At 27.1% G+C, this 20,406-nt stretch overlaps 1 protein-coding gene across 2 annotated transcripts in view; it reads right to left on the minus strand.

Moving 5' to 3' along the window:
• Nucleotides 1-18,158, minus strand: part of LOC119678072 (dedicator of cytokinesis protein 1-like) — a 133,890-nt gene extending 115,732 nt beyond the window's left edge. For both annotated transcript variants that reach the window (XM_038089723.1, XM_038089724.1), the window contains exon 1: nt 18,042-18,158. In XM_038089723.1, coding sequence (XP_037945651.1) covers nt 18,042-18,087 — 46 coding nt within the window. In that variant the 5' untranslated portion in view covers nt 18,088-18,158. The remainder of the gene's footprint in view (nt 1-18,041) is intronic.
• Between the last annotated feature and the right edge of the window lie 2,248 nt (nt 18,159-20,406).

The raw sequence follows: 20,406 nt of genomic DNA on the forward strand, positions 1-20,406 counted from the left end.
ATCTTATATATATAATTCTTCTGTACGTGTGTTGACAGTGAACTCCTCCTAAACGGCTGAACCGATTTTGATGAAATTTTTTGTGTGTGTTCAAGTGGCTTCAAGGAAGGTTTAGATTTACAATTTGGCCCACTGGATAATGTCTTTTTAATCAATTTTTTATTTTTTGGTATCCATATACATTTATATTAAAAATTTAAAATTAATTCATGCCTACTTTGATTTCTTTAAAAAGCTTAAAATCTCTAAAATGAATCGTAAAACTGCCGTTACATAGCTTAAGTGCATTTAAATTCTGCAGCATAATTATAGGTGAGCCAATTTTTACTCTTAAGTTATGTGGTGGTATTCCTGGTAAATCCAGCGAATTCAAAAATTCAACACACAAAAAAGAATAATTATATATATAAAGATATATATATCGTACAAAAAACAATGCCACGTCTTGGTGGACGAGGAGAAAATATTGGTCGACGGATTTGGAATTCACAATTACTCCAGAACCGTCGGTTAAATAGATCGTCAGAAAACAATGAAGATATAAGAAACCAGGATACAATTACACGTGCTAATGAAAGTCAAGAGCAACGCAACGAACGCCAGGAAAATTAATTGCAAGGGGAAACAACGTTCGCCGGGTCAGCTAGTATATATATAGAGATGTATATAAATATATAAATATAGATAGATATATATAGTTATATATATAGATACATATAGTTATATATATAGATATATATTTTTTAATAATTAATCTATCTATCTATTTTATGTACTCTGTATTAGGATCATTGTGTTATAAAAGCATATCTGTAATAATAATAAATTAATAAACTCGTACTTACTACTTACTATATTTGGATATATCTAGATATATATTTGGATATATATAGATATATATAGATATATATGGATATAAATAGATATATATGGATATTTATAGATATATATGGATATATATAGATAAATATGGATATATATAGATACATATGGATATATATAGATATATATAGATATAGAGATGCTTACAATTGAACTTATTTTTTGTCATTTTATAACTTTGGTTAATACAACATATGGACACCTCCTTCTAATCGATTAGAATCAAAAATTTCAGTGCAATTGCATGAATTTTATATACTGGTTGTGTTGTAATGTAGGAAATTAAAGTGGAAACTACCTAATTCAACCTAATAAAATTTTAATCAAAAGATTATAAATTCAACTTTTGTTTTCAAACAATGGGAAGCAAAGTAAGAGAAATGAACAAAAGGCTGTAAACTGAAGATATCTTCCGGTTGTGAGAGAAAAACTTTCAGTTTTAATAATAAAAGATTTTAACAAATAAGTGAATGAATATAAAAATGAAAGAATAATTTCATTTTATAAGTACACCTGGAGCCGGTATCGAAGCTTTATTTTTATACTATTAAGTTATATTTAATTTATAAATAATGAAAAAAAAATAAAAGTGGGTGGGGGAAAGTAACGTACAATAATTTAATATATGCAGAGATGACGATGACTGATTTTTAGTAACCGTGCTTGTATCTTCCATTAGTTTTCGTATCTGTGACTGTTACAAACGCAGTTTAAGCGTCAAGCCGCGTGCTAAGCGCATGAATTTGTATGTAAAAGACACACTTGCGCTGTAATCAAAACAATAAAATACAAAACAGCTAAACTAATATACTAGTATATAAAAAAAAAGATATTAAAAAGTATGTAAACGATTTTTTTTCTATAGATACTAAACAGAAAAAACTGTTCAGCACTAAATGCAGTAGTAGCTATAGCACAAGAAAACAAAACGCAAATACTGAACATAAATACAAGACGTAATAAACAATATCTCAAAGATTCGTCATCATTACCGCTCATTCCTCGTGACTATGAATTTTAAATGAAATATATTCCAAAGTCAGGTTTACATGATCTCAAGAAACGTTGAATACTTTTTGTTCATTCGTTTTTTGAACTTTTTATTTTCTATTTTTATGAAAAGTATTTATTATTAACACTATTTTTTGCTTTTTTTTTGTTTTTTAATTTTGCTTATGTAATTTTAGTTGTTGTTTCAGTTCATAGTCAATTGAAAAAATTTTATAAAATTTGTTTTGTTTTCATATTTCAGCTAAAAAATTTTTTGCATTTTATATTATTTTAAATATTTCATACTATATAGAAAGATAACAAATAAACTCTACAGAGAAAATAATTATTTTAATTATCATTGAGATGCATTACGACGCAAATATCTAGCGTAATATTAGATAATTTTATTACTCGCAATTAACTCAACATAAAAGTATTTAAATTTGGTTTTTATGGTTTCAATAAATGAATTAGAGATACAATTCATATATTAAGTGATATAAAGTATCTGTCATTGTCTGTCACTAAAAAACCCAATAAAATTTAGTAACTGTTGGAGCTAGACCAACACGCAAACTGTCAGGAGATAGAAGAGGCAACAAAATATAAGTCACAAAATAGTTTGGAATTATTTGAAAGGAAAAAGGCTATGAAACAACGCTAGACGTTTGGATACCTTATGAATTAACATAAAGAAATGTAATAAACCAGATTACCATTAGTTAAACCTGGCTAAACGAAACGAAAACAAACCCTTTTTGTAGTAAATTATCACAAGAAATGAAAAATGTATTGAATACAATCATATATAACGCAATGATTGGTCCAAAACCGCTGATCCTCCACAAAAGATTTCAAAGCCTGGATTAATACCGGAAATTATTACCGGTTCAATCCTCACACTTCTACAGCTTTAACGAAACAATTCAGAAAAAATGAGCACAATTGACTAACAGAAAAATAGTTATATGCCATTATTATAATGCCAGGCCACACATATATTTAATGAGTTCAAACAAATTGACCCAACTTGGTTATGACATTTTGGTGCACCCACATTGTAGCACAGACTTTATAATATCTGACTACCATTTGTTTCAGTCTCTGTAGAACCCTTTGTTCAGAATCCTTCAATAATGATAGGCCGAGAACCATTTTGCGGTCTAGGCAAAGGAACTTTACTCTTCTTATAAACGGCACAGTGGAAAACGAAAGAGAAGGGAATGAAAAGAAGGACTACCAAGACTAACACAATCTAAAATGCTTTTGGTCATAAAAAGCTGAAACCCAAAACGCTTCAAGGATTGCAGAGAACAAAAAAGAATAACCTAAAAATTATTACGAGATTACTAACCAGTCACTGTAGATTGAATAATCACCTAACAAAGTTAGGAATCCAATCCAACTCAGACTAAATATACTTTAGAGAAAAGAGAGAGAAAGTACATACCATGTGCTAGGGGAGTGCTCGACACTGATGCACAAGCGGAAGAAACACCTAGAAGGGTATTTCATGGAACATAGGGATTCAAGACAAGGAAAAATAGGTTATATACTTTATTTTATTAAAGATATCGGACTTGCAGGAACACTCTAATTCGACTAAAGGGTACAATAGATATTTTAGGTCGAAGTGTACTATTACTTTTTCATAATAATAACTAAAAAATGAGGCAATTGTTTATGTTAAGACAGATTGTTAAATATTCGGGCACAATTGATCTTTTAGCTCGCAGTGTACTATTCTCTTTCCATAATAATAACTAAAAAATGAGGCAATAGTTTATGTTACGACAGACAGTGAAATATTCGGAACACTCTAAACAGATTGAGAGACACAATTGATCTTTTAGGTCGCAGTGTATTATAATTTTTTCATAATAATAATAACAGTCGAATATTCGGCGATTTTAAATTAAATTAATTCATGTTTTCCAGCCTATCAAGAATGTTTAATTAAACACTTTACTAAAACACTTAAATTTAAAATAAATTATTTTTTGTTTAAAGAAAATAACAGTGAGTCCAGAAGCCTACGATTTGATTATTTCAGAACTTTAGAAAAATTAACACTTTTAAAGATGTTTAGAATGTGTTAATTGATGTGAAATTACAATAAATATTTATATACGGCAAGATTGAGTATAGAAAAACATCTGAAGAACTGAATCATTAAAGATATTTGTATTGAATTTGAAAAAAAAAAATAATTTTAACAGCACAGAAAAGCATTTTGAAAGTAATTAACCCAAATGCGAAAACAGAAAAAATTACAAAGAAATGTCTAAAATGTGATTTGAAAGCAATAAAACTTAAAAATTTAAAACAAAAAAAAACTGTTTTTAAGCATCAACGCAGTTTTATCTGGAAAAAATGCTATTTTCTTTACTGGATTGATTTTTAAAAGGTTCGCAGTTCGCAGTGCAGTAATCTAAAAAAAAAAAACTATAAAAATTAAAGATGTACAGCTCGATTTTTTTTTATTAGAAAAACAATAAACAACAAAAATAATAGTTAAACATAACAAATGCACAATTCGAAAGCAAACTTGTGCGTTGTAATGATAAGGCTGGATAACAGAATATTCAACTTGGGGAAATCAAAATTGAGGCCAAGAAGATACAAGATACTTTGTTCAAATGCAACATAAAAACTAATCGCAAAGAAAAGAAGTAGGAAAAAATAAAAAAATAAAAAAAATAAAAACAACAATCAACGATAACGACACATAAATAACAAACAAACTGAACACTTGTTCAATCAGCAATTAAAGATGTCATTGTGTTGCGGTTGTTTGCTCTGCTTTGTTTTGCTGTGTGTTGTTGTTGTTTGTTACAATTGATTTTCGTTTGCTGACATTGGAAATTTGAAATTTTTTTATCTTTAACCCCTGCGTCAAATATCAACTGCACTCGTATACGAGTAGAGTGTATCTATTAGATAGATACGCTCTACTACAGTTTACACAAGTAAGTTGAGAGCGCTTGAAAAAGAAAAGTGCATTCCAAAGTACGAAACATTCAAGAAAGAAAAGTAGAGGAAAATTGAAAGAATATTGAATATCGAATTCACTTTGATGACATGACTCCATATAACAATGGAGTGTTCGAAAGCAAAGGGGATAAAACCCTCTTTATTTCATTTTAACTTAAAGATTGATGGGCAAGTCATAAAATTGACGGAAGAGTTTTATGTTATAGTTAAATATATCTATATTTATGTTAAAGCTTAGGGTATATCTAACTCTACATAAGAATTATTTGCAAATCTTCTTTTTTTTTTTTGTTAAAAATAAATTTCTATCTTTAGTTTTGTATTGAAGACCCCAAAATTGTTGATTGCGTTCTTTAATCTTATAAATTCAATAAATTTTGGGGTGACAAATTGTATGTACCGCTTGCTTTGCTCTTAAATTTGATTACACAATTTGCGTTAATGGTTCTGTCATTTGGGATATCAAATCATTTATGTATGTCGAGTACAAAATATAATTTAAGAAAATGAAAAAAAAAAACAGAAACTTAAGATAAAAATATCTTTTTGGGTTACAAGTGTTAAATTCCACTTTACTTTAAAATATTTATACAATTCTATATAACATTTTAAGCAAACATTTACTGATTACTGTTCAAATTATGTTATGAATAATACTATTATATTTTAAAAAAAGGGGAGTAAAGGGAATAAGGAAATATGTTTAAAACTCTTTTTTATTTTTCTGTAAGTACAATACTTATAAAAACATATATAGAAATACAGAGGGCTTAATTGTCGATAAATCAGTTAAGATTGATTGTTCCAATGTGTTTAAGTCATCTATATAAATATACGCCTTAAGCACTATTTTTCACTACATTAAGTTTTGAATTGATAGTGAAACATACGCTTAGTAAAAATATTAATCGAAATTAAATAAAATCGAAATTAAATAAAATATATTGAAAATGTAACATTTAAAACTTTTTAAACAGAAAATAGGCATAATTTTTTCTTTCAGAGTAGGAAAAAAATACTCACAATTTACGAAAGAAAACATGTGAAGAAACAATGATGCTATTAAAATCTTCAGAGTTAGGTTTTACTCGTGAAAAATTTTAAGTCTTAAGTTTCAGTGCAACCAAATTCAAAAATCAGTCTATTGTAAATGTTCACTGGCAATATGTTGCAAACTTCCTGTCATCCGTTAAAATCATATGAAAAATCATATTGCCATACTTATATTCTTTTTTTCTTTTATTTGAATTAATTAATATTTAGTGTGTACAATTTTCATATTTTATAATGTACACAACCAAAAACATAAAATAAATAAAAATAAGCGTTTAACATATTTTAAAAGTGATGCCAACTATTTTCAACCAGACCTAATGTTGTTTTCTTACATTACGGCTAATAGAAGTTCTAAAAAACTAAATAAGGAAGAACACTTTCTTGTAATAATTCGAAATTTTGCAAGTATCACCAAAAACTATTTACAATAGATGAGTTTATAGTTTTGACAACCGTACATTTTGAGATGCGACTGATATTAAGTAATTAATTAATAAGATTTTCATATTAAGAATTTTAATTCAAAACTGCATTCAATACTGAAAAAGTTGCTATATTACGAATTACAATAACGCATTCTAGTTCATTCTAAACAATATTAGTATATTTCCGGGTATCCTACGTAATAGGGATTTCTATAATACGTACATTCTTGATTTTCTTTTTATAATTTGATGAGGTTGATGTTATCAATTTCTGATATCAGACGATCTATACATATGTATATTAAAATGTTTATTTCAAAACACTTAGAAATGTCAGAAAGTAGCAATGGAATAAAAAGGTTTTAAAAGTCAAATAGAAAATTATGTGAACGAATGAAAATGCTGAAACAACTAATACTTCTTCCATTAGAATAAAATATAGTAAACAGTGTAATCGCAAGACACGGTTTTGAATTATCTTAAAAAACATTTCTTTAGATGAGGTCAAAAATGGATTCGAGTTATTTGCTGAGACCAATTTGATTAATGGATTTTAAGGAAAATACTAAGTTTTCGTTTATTTAGATTTTAATAAAGAAACATTTTCATAATTTAGTAGTTCCAAAGTATACGTAATGGAGTCCAGTTGTGGAGAATAACAAAATATATGACTGTTAACAAAAAAAATGCGAAGAAACGGCATAGTTGTAATATGCAAACCATATGCTGACATTCCACATATAGCATTGGTATGGAATCCTTATATTACTATACAAAAATATCGATAATTAGTTTTCTAGACTAGTATTTTAATATATTTTTCTAAAATTAGACCATTTAATAAATAATAAACCTATTTACTAGTATCATATATCTTTCTAGAACTAGAAAACGTATTTAGAAACTGTTGGATAGAAGAAATATCATTCACAGATGACAAGCATATTCTGCAACTGAATCGGATATCCATACAAAACCATAGAACTATTTCGAGGTACTTAGAAAAGTAGTGCTGATGGCGTTGTAATTGTTCTTGGCATTATGCTTTGTCAACTGCGTGGGGCATGAGTCTTAAATAAAAAAAAATTATTTGTAAAGCACACCCCATAGAAATGAAATAGATGAAATACTAAAGTGAAAGCTTACTTAAGTAGTTACGATGGAGATAAGCAATTCTAACTGCTAAAAAAAATTGAACTGAGAACACATAATTTGCACAGGTGAGGGAGGTGTCCGTTTATAAGGGCGTCGCTTAAGAGAACATATGTTGCACTGCCATATTAAAGCAAAGTATGTTCTCTGTTTTAATTAATATTTATATATTTAAAGTATTTATTTATAATTATAAGGAAATTCAAACATTTGTATATCAAAGTAAATATTTACCATTGCCAAATATTTAATAACTCAAACTCAAAGCTCACATCCATTATCGAAAAAAAAGCAAACTGATTCACTTAATCAAACGCAAAGTTTTGTCATTTAAAATCTTTTTGCGAAATCAAGCATATAAATTTTAATTTCAGTACTCGAATGTTTCAGAACAGTTCAAAGACCTTGCAGAACCGCAACAGAGGCAATAAAAAGGAAACAAAAGTGGTGTTAAAAAAGCATAAAATTAAGGATTATGGGGCCCAGAGGAACAATTTCGCGTACAAAAAAGCAAACAAATTCGAGTATGTCAAGCTTCAAAATTTAATTAACAACAAAACTACGAGTAAATACAAAAACAAACTGATTTCTTGATGAATAGTTAGTAAAGTGAACTCGTACCAAAGTCAAAAGGCTTACTATGTTACGTGGAATATATGCTAAGCTTCCATACAAATCCAAGGTAAAAATAATTAAAGTTAGTGAATACAGTACTAGGTTGCAACATGACGTTGAATAAGTGTATATATTAATATAGTGCCGTAAAGAGTATAGGTGAACGTGGATAAACAAACATAAAAGCTGACAAATTTCTATACAAACGTAGGGTATTTAAGTAAAGAAAAGAAAGAAAAAAAGCTATAAAAAGGAGCCAATGTACATGAGAGTGCGTCACACTTCTAAAGTGAATTCAAAGCACGAATATTGTCGTCATTAACAGTTGCAGTAACTTGAAGAACCTCAGAAAAGTGAAGCCAGCACATAAGGCACATAAGCCACATAAATGGAATCGAGTCGCTGGTAGAGTCATAACTACACATAAAGTAAATAAATTTGTTCTTTACCCCCACAAAGATATTCATATAAAAATAAATTCCCTCATCACTGAAGAATTATGAATTTTTCAGTTATACGTAAAAGATTTATGCATGTATATAAATACTTTCATATATGCAATCATATAGATGCGGTAAGGGAACGTATATACGGACTGCGTAATGTGTGGCAAACATTACTCACAACAATAAAATATATTAATAAAATTTATATAATTGCAGATAAATATAAACATGTTATAAAAATAATTATAAATATTTTATCATTACAAAGCAAATGTTTTATTTTTTACAACGGCGATTCAATATAAAAGAATGCAAACTACAACTTAGAACCTAGAATTTTAATTCGAAATAGATTTTTCAGAGCAAATACAACTATACATAAATTATATTAAAATGTTTTTAACTATAAAAGAATAATTCTTAAAACAATGTGTACTACTCATCTTTATTTTATAGGTTTTTGGTATTCCAATGTTTTTTAGGCGGAGGTAATCGCTATTAGGGGTAAGCTCTGGCTAGTCTAGAAGTGAATAATATATTTAATAGAAATATACATATACTTATATTGTATATTATACTATTCTTGAGTTCATTTCCAGTTATTTTCAGGGCTGTTTTTACCTACTACATAACTTTAAATAAAATGTCGACGGAGTTAACTTTTTTCCACTATTGGTATGCGGTCATAGGGATATTTTCAGGAATTGCAGGGTAAACATGACCCAGACGGATTGCTTCAGGCAATCATTTGGAACACCTGAGGAATCCAGACATATAGCTGACATCATATAAACAGTTGACTACTTTCCATATTGAGCAATTTAGTACAAGATGGAAGGACTTAAATATGTAGGCATCTGTTTGCAAGTTGGCCGCGTTCTATTAAGAAAAAATTCAGCAGTCTTATTGAGATGCCCCGTAGAGATATCAATAGTGTGGTAGGTTTGTTGACGTGTCAAAGTCGGGTCGCATATACTTGAAGATTGAAACTCTCCTTTAATCACATATGCTGCAGCGTTTGAAAGGACGATCAAAATGCCACACATCTGCTTTATTATTAATATATAACATATATTAAATCATTTTAACGAGATTTAATAATTTGATAATTTCCATCTGTTTCTCTATTTTCAGTTTAGAGATAGGTAACGTTGTTGAGCACAGAGTTTTATGGGAAAGGACTTTTTATAATTTATAAAATACCAGAAAATCTTTGCCTACTAACAATCGTTTCAATAACAAAAGTGTGACCATTCTATAACCTCTCCTTATGAACTAAAAGCTGACTTATCCAAACACATCTGTGTTTGTCAATTGAAATATATATATTATAATAACAATACTAACTATACCTTGTTACTAAAAATCATTATAATCAAAATGAATATATATTTTTAAAAATATGTAATTAAAATCACAAAAGTAATGTATGCGATTAATATTAAATAAATTTCTCAGCCTTAAATTTATATCTATGTACATAAATACTATACAAACTATATACTATTTTAGAATTTACTTAAAATATGTACTGATATATTCTATAAAGTATCTCATTGAATGTCGACTAAGTTTTTTTTGTATATAATCAATCACATAAGTGTGACATGTTATATATAGTACCTATGATATAATCAATTCAGAACCTCCTATACTGTCATCCCAATACGGTTGAGAGAATAATCAATGTGGATTAATTAATATTTGCAGCATTTTGTATGAAGAGTCCATTAAGATTGAGGAACTATTATTCACAAATTGATAATTATTGTGTAAAATAACAGACTTTATTGCTTAGTAAAGATCGTTTAAAGATATTACATATTTAAATAGATTTTTTCGCGACATTCTCAGCTTGGATATTAATCCTTTTTCTTAAACAAAACATTTAAAAGTTCAATTTCTTGTTGTTAAATGACTATCTCGGGACCTTTAAAATTATTATACTGGAAATATCAGAATTTTAGAAAGCTCCACGACTTTCTCATCAAAGTTATGTTCGCACAACTTATTTTTTTGTGATTTTTTTTTTAATTCTGAGAAGTGCAGATACTTATTGTATAAAATTTTTACTTGTCTTTAAATAAAAATGTCAGACTTTCAGTTGACACATTTATTTGTTAAATCTTTAAAAAAAAAACATCAAATACAAAAACCAGTTTAATTAATATACAATATTTACTGTAAGAATTTAGAAAATAAAGCAATTAAAAAGTGTTATAAAAAAAAATACTATCTATCACATGCCGGCTTTTATACAATATCTACTGCAATTAGGTTGAGATATGCTTTATTTTAAATTAAAGAGTTTGACTTATAATTCTGTTATTAATTGAAAAAAAAAATATATTATCTTATTAACTCATTCCACATACACATTCGATCCAAATTTAATAATAAATAAATGAGATATATAATTTTATTGCTTAGATCTTTATGCATTTATTGCTGCTACTGCATTTAATTGATTTGCTTTCTATATACAATATTTGGTATGGAGAAGTCATGTAGAAAATGTGGGTTAAATAAACGTCATTTAGTGAACTATTATTTAAAACGGAAAATGAAATAATAAATTAAATAAAAATCATTCTAATTATGAGCATTTTGACTTAATAACTAAGAATGCGATACTCGCATTCTCGTACTATAAAAGCGCAGATAAGGTTGGCGACACAAATAAAAGAAAAAATGTTCACATAAATACAAATTAAACAATATAGCACAGCAAAAATAGAAAATAAAAAAGCAACAATATAAAAACAATAAAACAAATTTAATAATAGAAAAATATTAGAAACAAACGAAATGAACAAAAATTAAATTAATATTTTGCAATGAGATACAAATACTTAGTCTATCTTAATGCTCATATAACAAGTGAAGTTGTGTGGTGGGGAGAGGTGTTGTTATAGCAAATTATAGTAATGAAAATATATAGTTAGATATATGAAATATAAATATACACTCATAAACATACATACATATACATATATAGACAATTATAGCACAAAATAAAAAACTTCTCAAAAGGTAATAAACTTAATACACGAAAATAAAAAAAATAAAAAAAAATAAAAAAAAAAAAAACAAATAAATGAATAACTGAAAACAAACGAAAGTATCTGTGAGTTCTATAGGTGAGAGTGGGGTAAGACAGCGCACATAGCTCAATGTCGTTTGTAATAAAATTATTTACTGATAAATTTTAATACAATAATGCAAGGTTTTTATCAGCGTAAATTTTTACTAGTTAAAAATCGGTAAAAAGCTTCATGCAGTACATTTTGTAGACAATATAAAAATGACTAAATTCAAATAAATATTTTATGCTTAAGATACAATGAGATTCAAACGTAGGTGGCAAGGCAAGAATAAACACTAATAACATTGGGTGTGTGTAACTGATTTATCTGTAATTATAGAAATCAATTGAAAATAAAAAAAATATTAAAAAAAAAATAAAACAAATAAATGTAGGCAGAAAGATATTAGAAAGACAACGAAGTCATGTACATTGCACTTTCTATTCACTTTAACAAAGTCATTACCTTTTATATGGCAAATATAATAAAAAAAAAGTAATGTTTGCTTTATTATACTCATAATTGATTATCTTTATAAAATGTAGTTAAATAAATTACATAAATAAAATATAGTTTTATTTCATTTTTAAAGTTCAAAATAACATTTTATTTGGTATGAGTTGGCGCATATTAATTTCATGGTCACTGCCGCAACAACGAGATACAATTTCAAGTGCAAAACAAATTGTTTCAAATACACATTAGCAAATGCACATTCATTATAAAGTCACAAACATTTATGGAATATACTACAAATAACATATCATTATCATAATCATCTTCACAGTCTCAAAAAGCTGACGAAACGTTGCACATAAAATTTGTTGCATTTGAGTGCCTCCTTTCTCATGTATGTTGTATATTTGATGAACCATTTGCTAGAAACAGTAGCGGATTTAGTTTTAGTTGGAATACAAGATATAGGTATATTGCAAAAATCTTTTGAACATTACTTTATAAATATCAAATGCTAATATTAATATAATGTTAATATATATGTATACATATAAAAGACAAAATAAACATATCAATTTGGCACATAGTATCTGTATATCTGTAAACTGGTAAACTGATAAACTGATAAATATTACAATAACCTTAAAAGAATAGATTAAATTCTATTTTAATATTGATATAATATTAATATATATGTAATACATATAAAACATAATAAACATATCCACTTGGCATATAGTATCTGTAAAACTGTAAACCCGTAACTGATAAATATTACAATAACTTTAAAAAAAAAGTTAAATTATATTTTAATATTAATTTAATATTAATATATGTATACATATAAAAGACAATAAACATATCAACTTCGTGAGGAAGGACAAGGTTCACAGTGGACTGTAGTGCTAAATAAGAAGAAGAAGAAACACATCTGTAATCCCGTAACTGATAAATATTACAATAACTTTAAAGGAGTATACTAAATTTGCATGTACTGATTAATTATATTATTACAATTATACTGATTATAATTATAAAATATTATTAAACAAAAAAGCCGAAGTACAGTAATCATTAGAAATCTTAAGTTAATTAAACACTGTTTTTCTTTAACGATTTAGAAATTTGTTTACTTTTTAGAGTAATTAATCCATGGTCACGCAATGAATCATTATTTGTGCTCAAATGGCCTTTGATGCACAAGGCTTCCACTGCAACCTAACCAAACCAGACAGTAAATGTGAAGAAGAGTATGTGTTCCAGTAATCTAGCCTTTCCAATAGAACTTTATATTACAAAATCTTATAAAAAAATTTGTTTCTATAATCATTAATTACCATAATATATACAGAAGAAAAACATTTTTTTCTGATCGAATTAAACACATAAAATAATCATAGTTATATCCAACTGAATACACATCCCTGTTTTTATACATAAATATATTAATAACTTCTCTTGTGGATGGATTATATCTCACGATACTTGCCGGTTAAAAAGTATTGAAGTGAAGCATAGCGTTAGAGATTAATCCAAACAGAAGTCTTCTTAATCTTATAACATGGACAGCATAAAATAATCTTCGCTACAATCATTGATCCTTATCTTCATTTCATATATAAACAAAAACTTCTGTTGTAGATGAGTTATATTGCACGACAATTATCAGTATTGAATTAAAGAATAACATGAATAGATTAATAAAAACAGGTGTCATCTTAAACTGTTAAAATGGTCAGATTATTTTATATAATCTTCCCTCCATTCATCAGCTATGTCTTTGAATTATGAATTTAAAAAAAACTTCTGCTGTGGATAAATTATATCTCACGATAAAATAGTAAGCATAACAAAAGTAATAATGTTAAATATGGTAACATTTATATAATAGTCAAAACAGAAGACTTCTTCTTCTTATGATAAAATAAAGACCATAATATAAACTTCCCTATATTTATCCAACTTATTTGAAGAACAATATCTCACAACAATAACCAGAAGAGAAGTAATGAACTAAATAATAACATACATAGACTATATATCATGAATAAACAGATTGAAGACTTTTGTATGGACAGATTTGTATCTCATTGGGATTCTTGGTACACGAAACAGAAAGATAGTATGGGAATGACGAATTGGATAACTAATGACAGACTTGGCACTATAAAACCATTTTTGGTGTATCTATCGATACTTGTATTCGTAGTATGAGCACATCAACAATTTCTGCATTATGTACCTTTTATCTCTTGCCGACTACAAAGAAATAAGAGAAATTTAATAAATATTACACAATAGCATATATGCCAACTAAATAGTTTGATATTTTGATCAACATTTCCGCTACCGTTTGTAACTATTTTCTTAGAGATAAGAAAATAAAATCAAGTCTAAATTTTTTTCATAATAAACACGCAGTCAAATGGACATAGCCAGAGATAGGTACAAAGAGTAGCCACAAGGTAAAGTCAAGTGACTGTAAAGGTGCAACAAACAGAAATAAAACTAATTTCCATACAAATTCCATGAAAATTTCAATTGCAATAAAATGAAGTTAAAAGACAACATTTCAAATTTTTACTGAGACCAAAAAGATATAAGTGCTCCGCAACAAGTTCACAGCAGGAGGTCAAATGTGATTGTGCACTTTGTTTTATTATTTGAAAGCAAAAGGAAAAAAAATAAGGAAAACACTTCAGAGATTAGAAATTCTAGAACAACCAACGAAGTGTGGAAAAAATTACACGCCTATTGACGACACTACAGAAGGGTGAGTTCAGAAGTGTAAAAATGTTTGGTTTCAAGAATTGGTTTATGGTTAGTTATATAGGTGAAAAAACATTAAAAACAGTTTCCCTTTTCATATACCTATATATAATTTAGTAAGTAAAAAGTTTTAAAAGATAAAATAAACAAAAGAATCTTAACATCATAATTAATTGTACATAGAAATTATCACATTTCGTATGAATTTTCATGCTTTACTAAATTTAATTTATATTAATTACAAAACAAACCTCTTTGCTCCACTCAAGCAAGTAATCAATGCTTACGCAAGTAGTCAAGCAAAAAACTAGCTGGAACCACAAAAAATAATGTGAAAAATATAAAAAGAATAATTTTACAAAAATCACACACAAAAAAAGTAAAGAATACAATTGGCGAATAAAAGTGCCGTAATATTTCATTTTCAATTTTTTAACAAAATTTCTGTTCAAACCTTTTTAATGTAAAAATATAAATAACTTTCTTGTGTTCTTGATAAAAATTTAATCTTCCTGAGCAGTAAATAGTCGTATATATAAATAGATTAAGATTAAAAATTATAAACATAGTTGAAAATACTAATCAAATCTAATTTAAAGAATTATAGACGGTAAGAACAAGGTATATTTTTTGAAGAAAATTTAAAACTTGAGCCCTATGTCAGGATACAACAATGACGATAAAGAACAATATATTATTATTAACACTACGTCACAAAACTATAATATAATGACAATCAAGAACAATGCATTACTACCGAGGGAAATTTAATTTTTACCAAGGATATTTTTGTTTCTTTTATATTTATGTCTTTTATGTTTCTTGTTTTTATTTTTATGTTTTTTCTCACACCTTTCCATTTTTCTTACTTTTTCCAAACAATTATGTTATACCACAATATCTTTCTTGTTTCTCTGCTATAGGTATATTTCTGGGTTGCCTTTTGTAGCAATTTCTATAACATATCTTGGCAAGCATAGATAAACTCAAAAGGAAAGTATAACAATAATAACATCAGTTTATTCATGGGAGAGGTTGGCATATAATAAAAACTTAACAATAAAGCAAGACATTCCCATTATCGCAGTAAAACTTTACCATAAATAACCTGTAGGAATTTGCAATAATATGCACTTTTTATTATTCTGCAGTAATCAGTTATTGAAATACAACATTGTTCTTATAAACCGGTTAATAATTGCACTTGTTTTCAAAAAAACTGTTTTGTTTTCTAGTTGTAATGGTTGTTGTGATAACCTACAGTGATCTATATAGCAGATAATATGAAAGGAATTACAAATATTTACACATGGGTTAAAATATGTGTAGGTACGAAAGTATCCTAGGTGTTACTAATTGGTTCAATGAGAAAATAAATAGAAGAGTTAAATCAATAATTTACAGATATATTGTTGTTTTTTTAACTAAGGTAGTCAGTCCTCGCGAAAAACCTATACAATAAGTAATTCAAAAACTCGAGAAAAGCAAAACAATATATATAATAATATTGTTATAATCTTAAATCTAGGTTAAGAACTGAATAAAACCAAATTCTTCAGACACACTATAAAGACTTCTGCGTTATCAATAGAACAGGAATAGAAATGGTGTTTGGTGCGATAATTTTGATTAAAAGATAACAACAGTTTTGATGCAGTGAGACAACACCTATCTTATGTAGTAGTACCAATATCGTTCAGATAACAGATAGTAACATAACTAATAATTCCAATTAATATAACTAATTCTTTTTTAAACTTAAATTTATATATTTATATATTATTTATAAACAGAACGTTGAAATGGAAAGTACTTTAAACACTGAATCGCGTTTCATTAAGCCAAGAAGAATGTATATATATAAATCCATATTCAAATCTGGATTTATATATATAATTTTTAACTTTGGGATAAAGCAGTCTGACAGATCTTTTGATGACATCCCACTTCGTTAAAAAGAAAGCAATGCAGTCTAAAGCTCGATGTAAACCATAAAGTCAAATAATATTGATTCATTGAAAATAGAGTTTTTAGAAATTAATATGACTCCTTTTTTAATTATTAAAATAATTTAATTTAAATTTGAAAGGAGTTTAAAAATAAAATTCAAACAAATATTCTATATAAATCTAAAGAACTTTTATTAGTGGAATTTTTAATATGTATTGTATTTGAATGATATTTAAGTTTCCAAAACTCCTAAGCTATCCTTTTCACACGTTGATATTAACTTATAAGGCAACTCCTTTAAGTATTGCCACATCGCTGTAGTTACTTTGTGGTGATGTTTGCATAGATAAGGGTACCATAGATCAGTAGGTCGTAATGCAAATTTTGCAAACATAATAATAATGAAAAGATAATAGGATATTTAAATTTTGTAGGCATAACACAGATATAATCCTTCTTATTAGAGGAGGCAACCCTGTTTCCGTGCTCCAGTTTTTAAAGCAAAGCTTGCGTTCAATAAAACTCTCCTACATATTGTTTAAATAAATTTCACACATAATTAAAGTTTTACTATTTGTTAACATATTATTAAGATACTAATTCTATTAAATCTACTCTATATTTCTAAACAAAAAAAAAAAAATTATACATTTTAGTTATATACGATTGTTTGTAATTAAATTGTTTTTTTTTTTTGCCTTATATGTACCAATATACATTTATACATTTACAATACATTTAGTATGAGTCCCCAGTCATCTCCAGTAATGACGTAATACTAAACAAAAAAATCTTACAAATAACTTAACGCAGTTCCCCAAATTATTTAGTGAACGGCCTTGAATTGTTAATTATTTAATTATTACTGTACTCAGTTCAAGTGGCCAATAATTAATTTAAATAACATCTTTGTGTGTGGTATATATTATAACCCTATTGAACACCCAACATATTTATTTTAAATTTTGCAAAACTCATCATTTATTTCTCAAAAATACAATAGAAAAAAATAACTAGAATTTTTTGCGATTTATCTACTCTTCCACTTCATTTCTAAACAAACTTTGCTTTCACATATACCAATACAACAATTGTACAGGGTGTGACCAACAACAAGTTGTAGTTGTCCTGCTGCATGCGCAGGTAGTAAAGTTTCCCTCTTATTTTATTTTATTTACATTTCAATACACTTTTTTTATTATTTATTTACTGCTTACCAATTCCAAAGACTTGTTTGGTATTGCAATCGCTCCACGCCGTCATTGTTTTTAGTTTGTTTTTGTTGTACTGCTAGCAATTTTACTTTTCAATGAATTTAAGAATAATAATATAAAAATAAATTCATTTAATCCAATTTTTTATTTACAAAAAACTCATTTTTTATATTCACATAAACAAAAATATTTAAAAAAAATAAAACGAATACACATAATTCACATTTAAAAATAAACACAAATAAATATTTTAGAATTATTTATGAAAAACTTCACAATTATTCATTCACATATTTTTCCGTTTAATTTGCTTTTATCTTGATTTTGGGAGTTGCCGCACAACGCATAATTAAATTCACTTTTTTAAAATTTCTTCTCTTTCACTTCGGTTTCCAATAGTTAATTGACCAACTAATTCAACATCTCGTTATAGCCGCGCACATTCGCTCTACACGCCAGCATATTATCGTCTGTTGAATGTGTCGGTTTATCGTGTTTATTTTCATACAATTTCGTTTCATAATCTTCGTTCTTCTTTCAAATGCTTTCCGCTTTTTCATACTGGTAACACTTTTGATGATGCCACATTTATCGAAGATTTTTAACAATGAAAAATTAATTGGAAATAAATTCATATTTTAAATTAAATTTATTTAAATCAAGTTTGATGTATGTTAGGACTGTCCACAGCAGAGCTCGCGACATGTTTTTAATTTACTACAATTAAGCAAATTTTCTTTTAGTGTACTCGTAAAGCTACATTATTTTATTTTTATGGTATACCAAATAAATGAATTTATATTGATAAAATAATAAAACTAAATTTAACATTATAACCGTATTTTTATTTTTGAATAAATATACTATGAACGTTTGTATTTATTTCTGCGGCCCCCCGATCAAAACAGTGATCTATACAGGCGCGCGATTGCATCTGATTTGAATAGTCCTGATGTATATGATTAAATCAATATAAAATTCAATTAATTAAACATAATTTTGTTGTTTAATATACAACTATCATATATTATATATCATTATATATAATTATTTATTTATAAAAGTATTTGACTATAAAGATGAAAATTGTGGTTTTCTAAAAGAGTTTATTTTTTATTAATCGTAATATATATAAATATAACTAAAATTATTAAATTAAAAAGATTTATGAAGTTATGTGTTATGTTATTTAAAAAAAAATTATTTCCTATGCTTAAATTTGACGGTAATATTGGGTATTAATATTTAAAATTTAAAATCAAACGTGATAAAAAAGTATATTTCAAATAGAAAGACCACTAATGATCATTATTTGGCTATAAAAAAAACCATTTAATGGTTTACAAAAGAAAATTGTTTTAATTGTATATCTGTGTAACAAAAAAAATTTTATACCTCAATGTAACATTACATTTATTTGTAGCAAAAAATGCTATTATTTTCCAATAATCCGATAATTGTGTTAATATGGTATAATATGATGCTCATCTAAACATTCTAAGTTGAAAGTAGAATTTCAGTTATTAATTTGGGCTTGCTCATCTTGATCTGCTACAACACTGTCTAGAGCATCATTTGGATTGCCTCGATTTTATAACGGAATAATTTGCTCAGAATATTTAACAATTCCAAATAAAAAATAGAGGTAGCGATCTATTAATTGAACACTACATTTTCTCCACGATACGATCTATTTACTGGTAAACTATTAACTTTGGCAACCTACTCGCTTAATGCAATTTTTATTTTTAGATTCGTACTAATCTAATTTAATTTTAATGATCCTAATATCTAACAAAAATTTCGACACAATTCAATCTTAACGCTCCAACGCTACAAAAATTTTAGAAACACCTCCTAAGTTGCTGTCAATAATGGAAAAAGGGAAATTACTTCCCAAACTTTGAATTTGGTTTAAAAAAAATCATAATACATATGAACTTATTGATCTACAGATTTATGTAGTACATTCACGTTACATTAGAATAAAATAATATTACACATCATACTTGCTGTCTTACAAGCAAGTGATCGCAATGGATAAATTCTTATTAAATTCAATATATAACAAAGAAAAGATAGACAATACCTGAACATGCACTTTCACATACAATTGACTTAAAAAACACATAAATTCTTAAAACGTAAGACTCTGAACATAAACAATATGATTGTAACAGGTTTGAACATACAAGTGAGGTACTGCTTTAGGTCAGTTGGCTAATGAAAACTGACTCTAAGCTTCAAATTTGGCAGGGTACGATTTCAACCTTTGGTACTTGTAATCTCATAAAATTAATAACATATTAAAATATAAGAAATAATTTTAAACCATCTGCAAGGATCTCAATGAAAACATCACGTTACA

The sequence above is a fragment of the Teleopsis dalmanni genome, chromosome 2 (genome assembly GCF_002237135.1).
Source record: "Teleopsis dalmanni isolate 2A chromosome 2, ASM223713v2, whole genome shotgun sequence".
NCBI classification, from domain to species: Eukaryota; Metazoa; Arthropoda; class Insecta; order Diptera; family Diopsidae; genus Teleopsis; species Teleopsis dalmanni.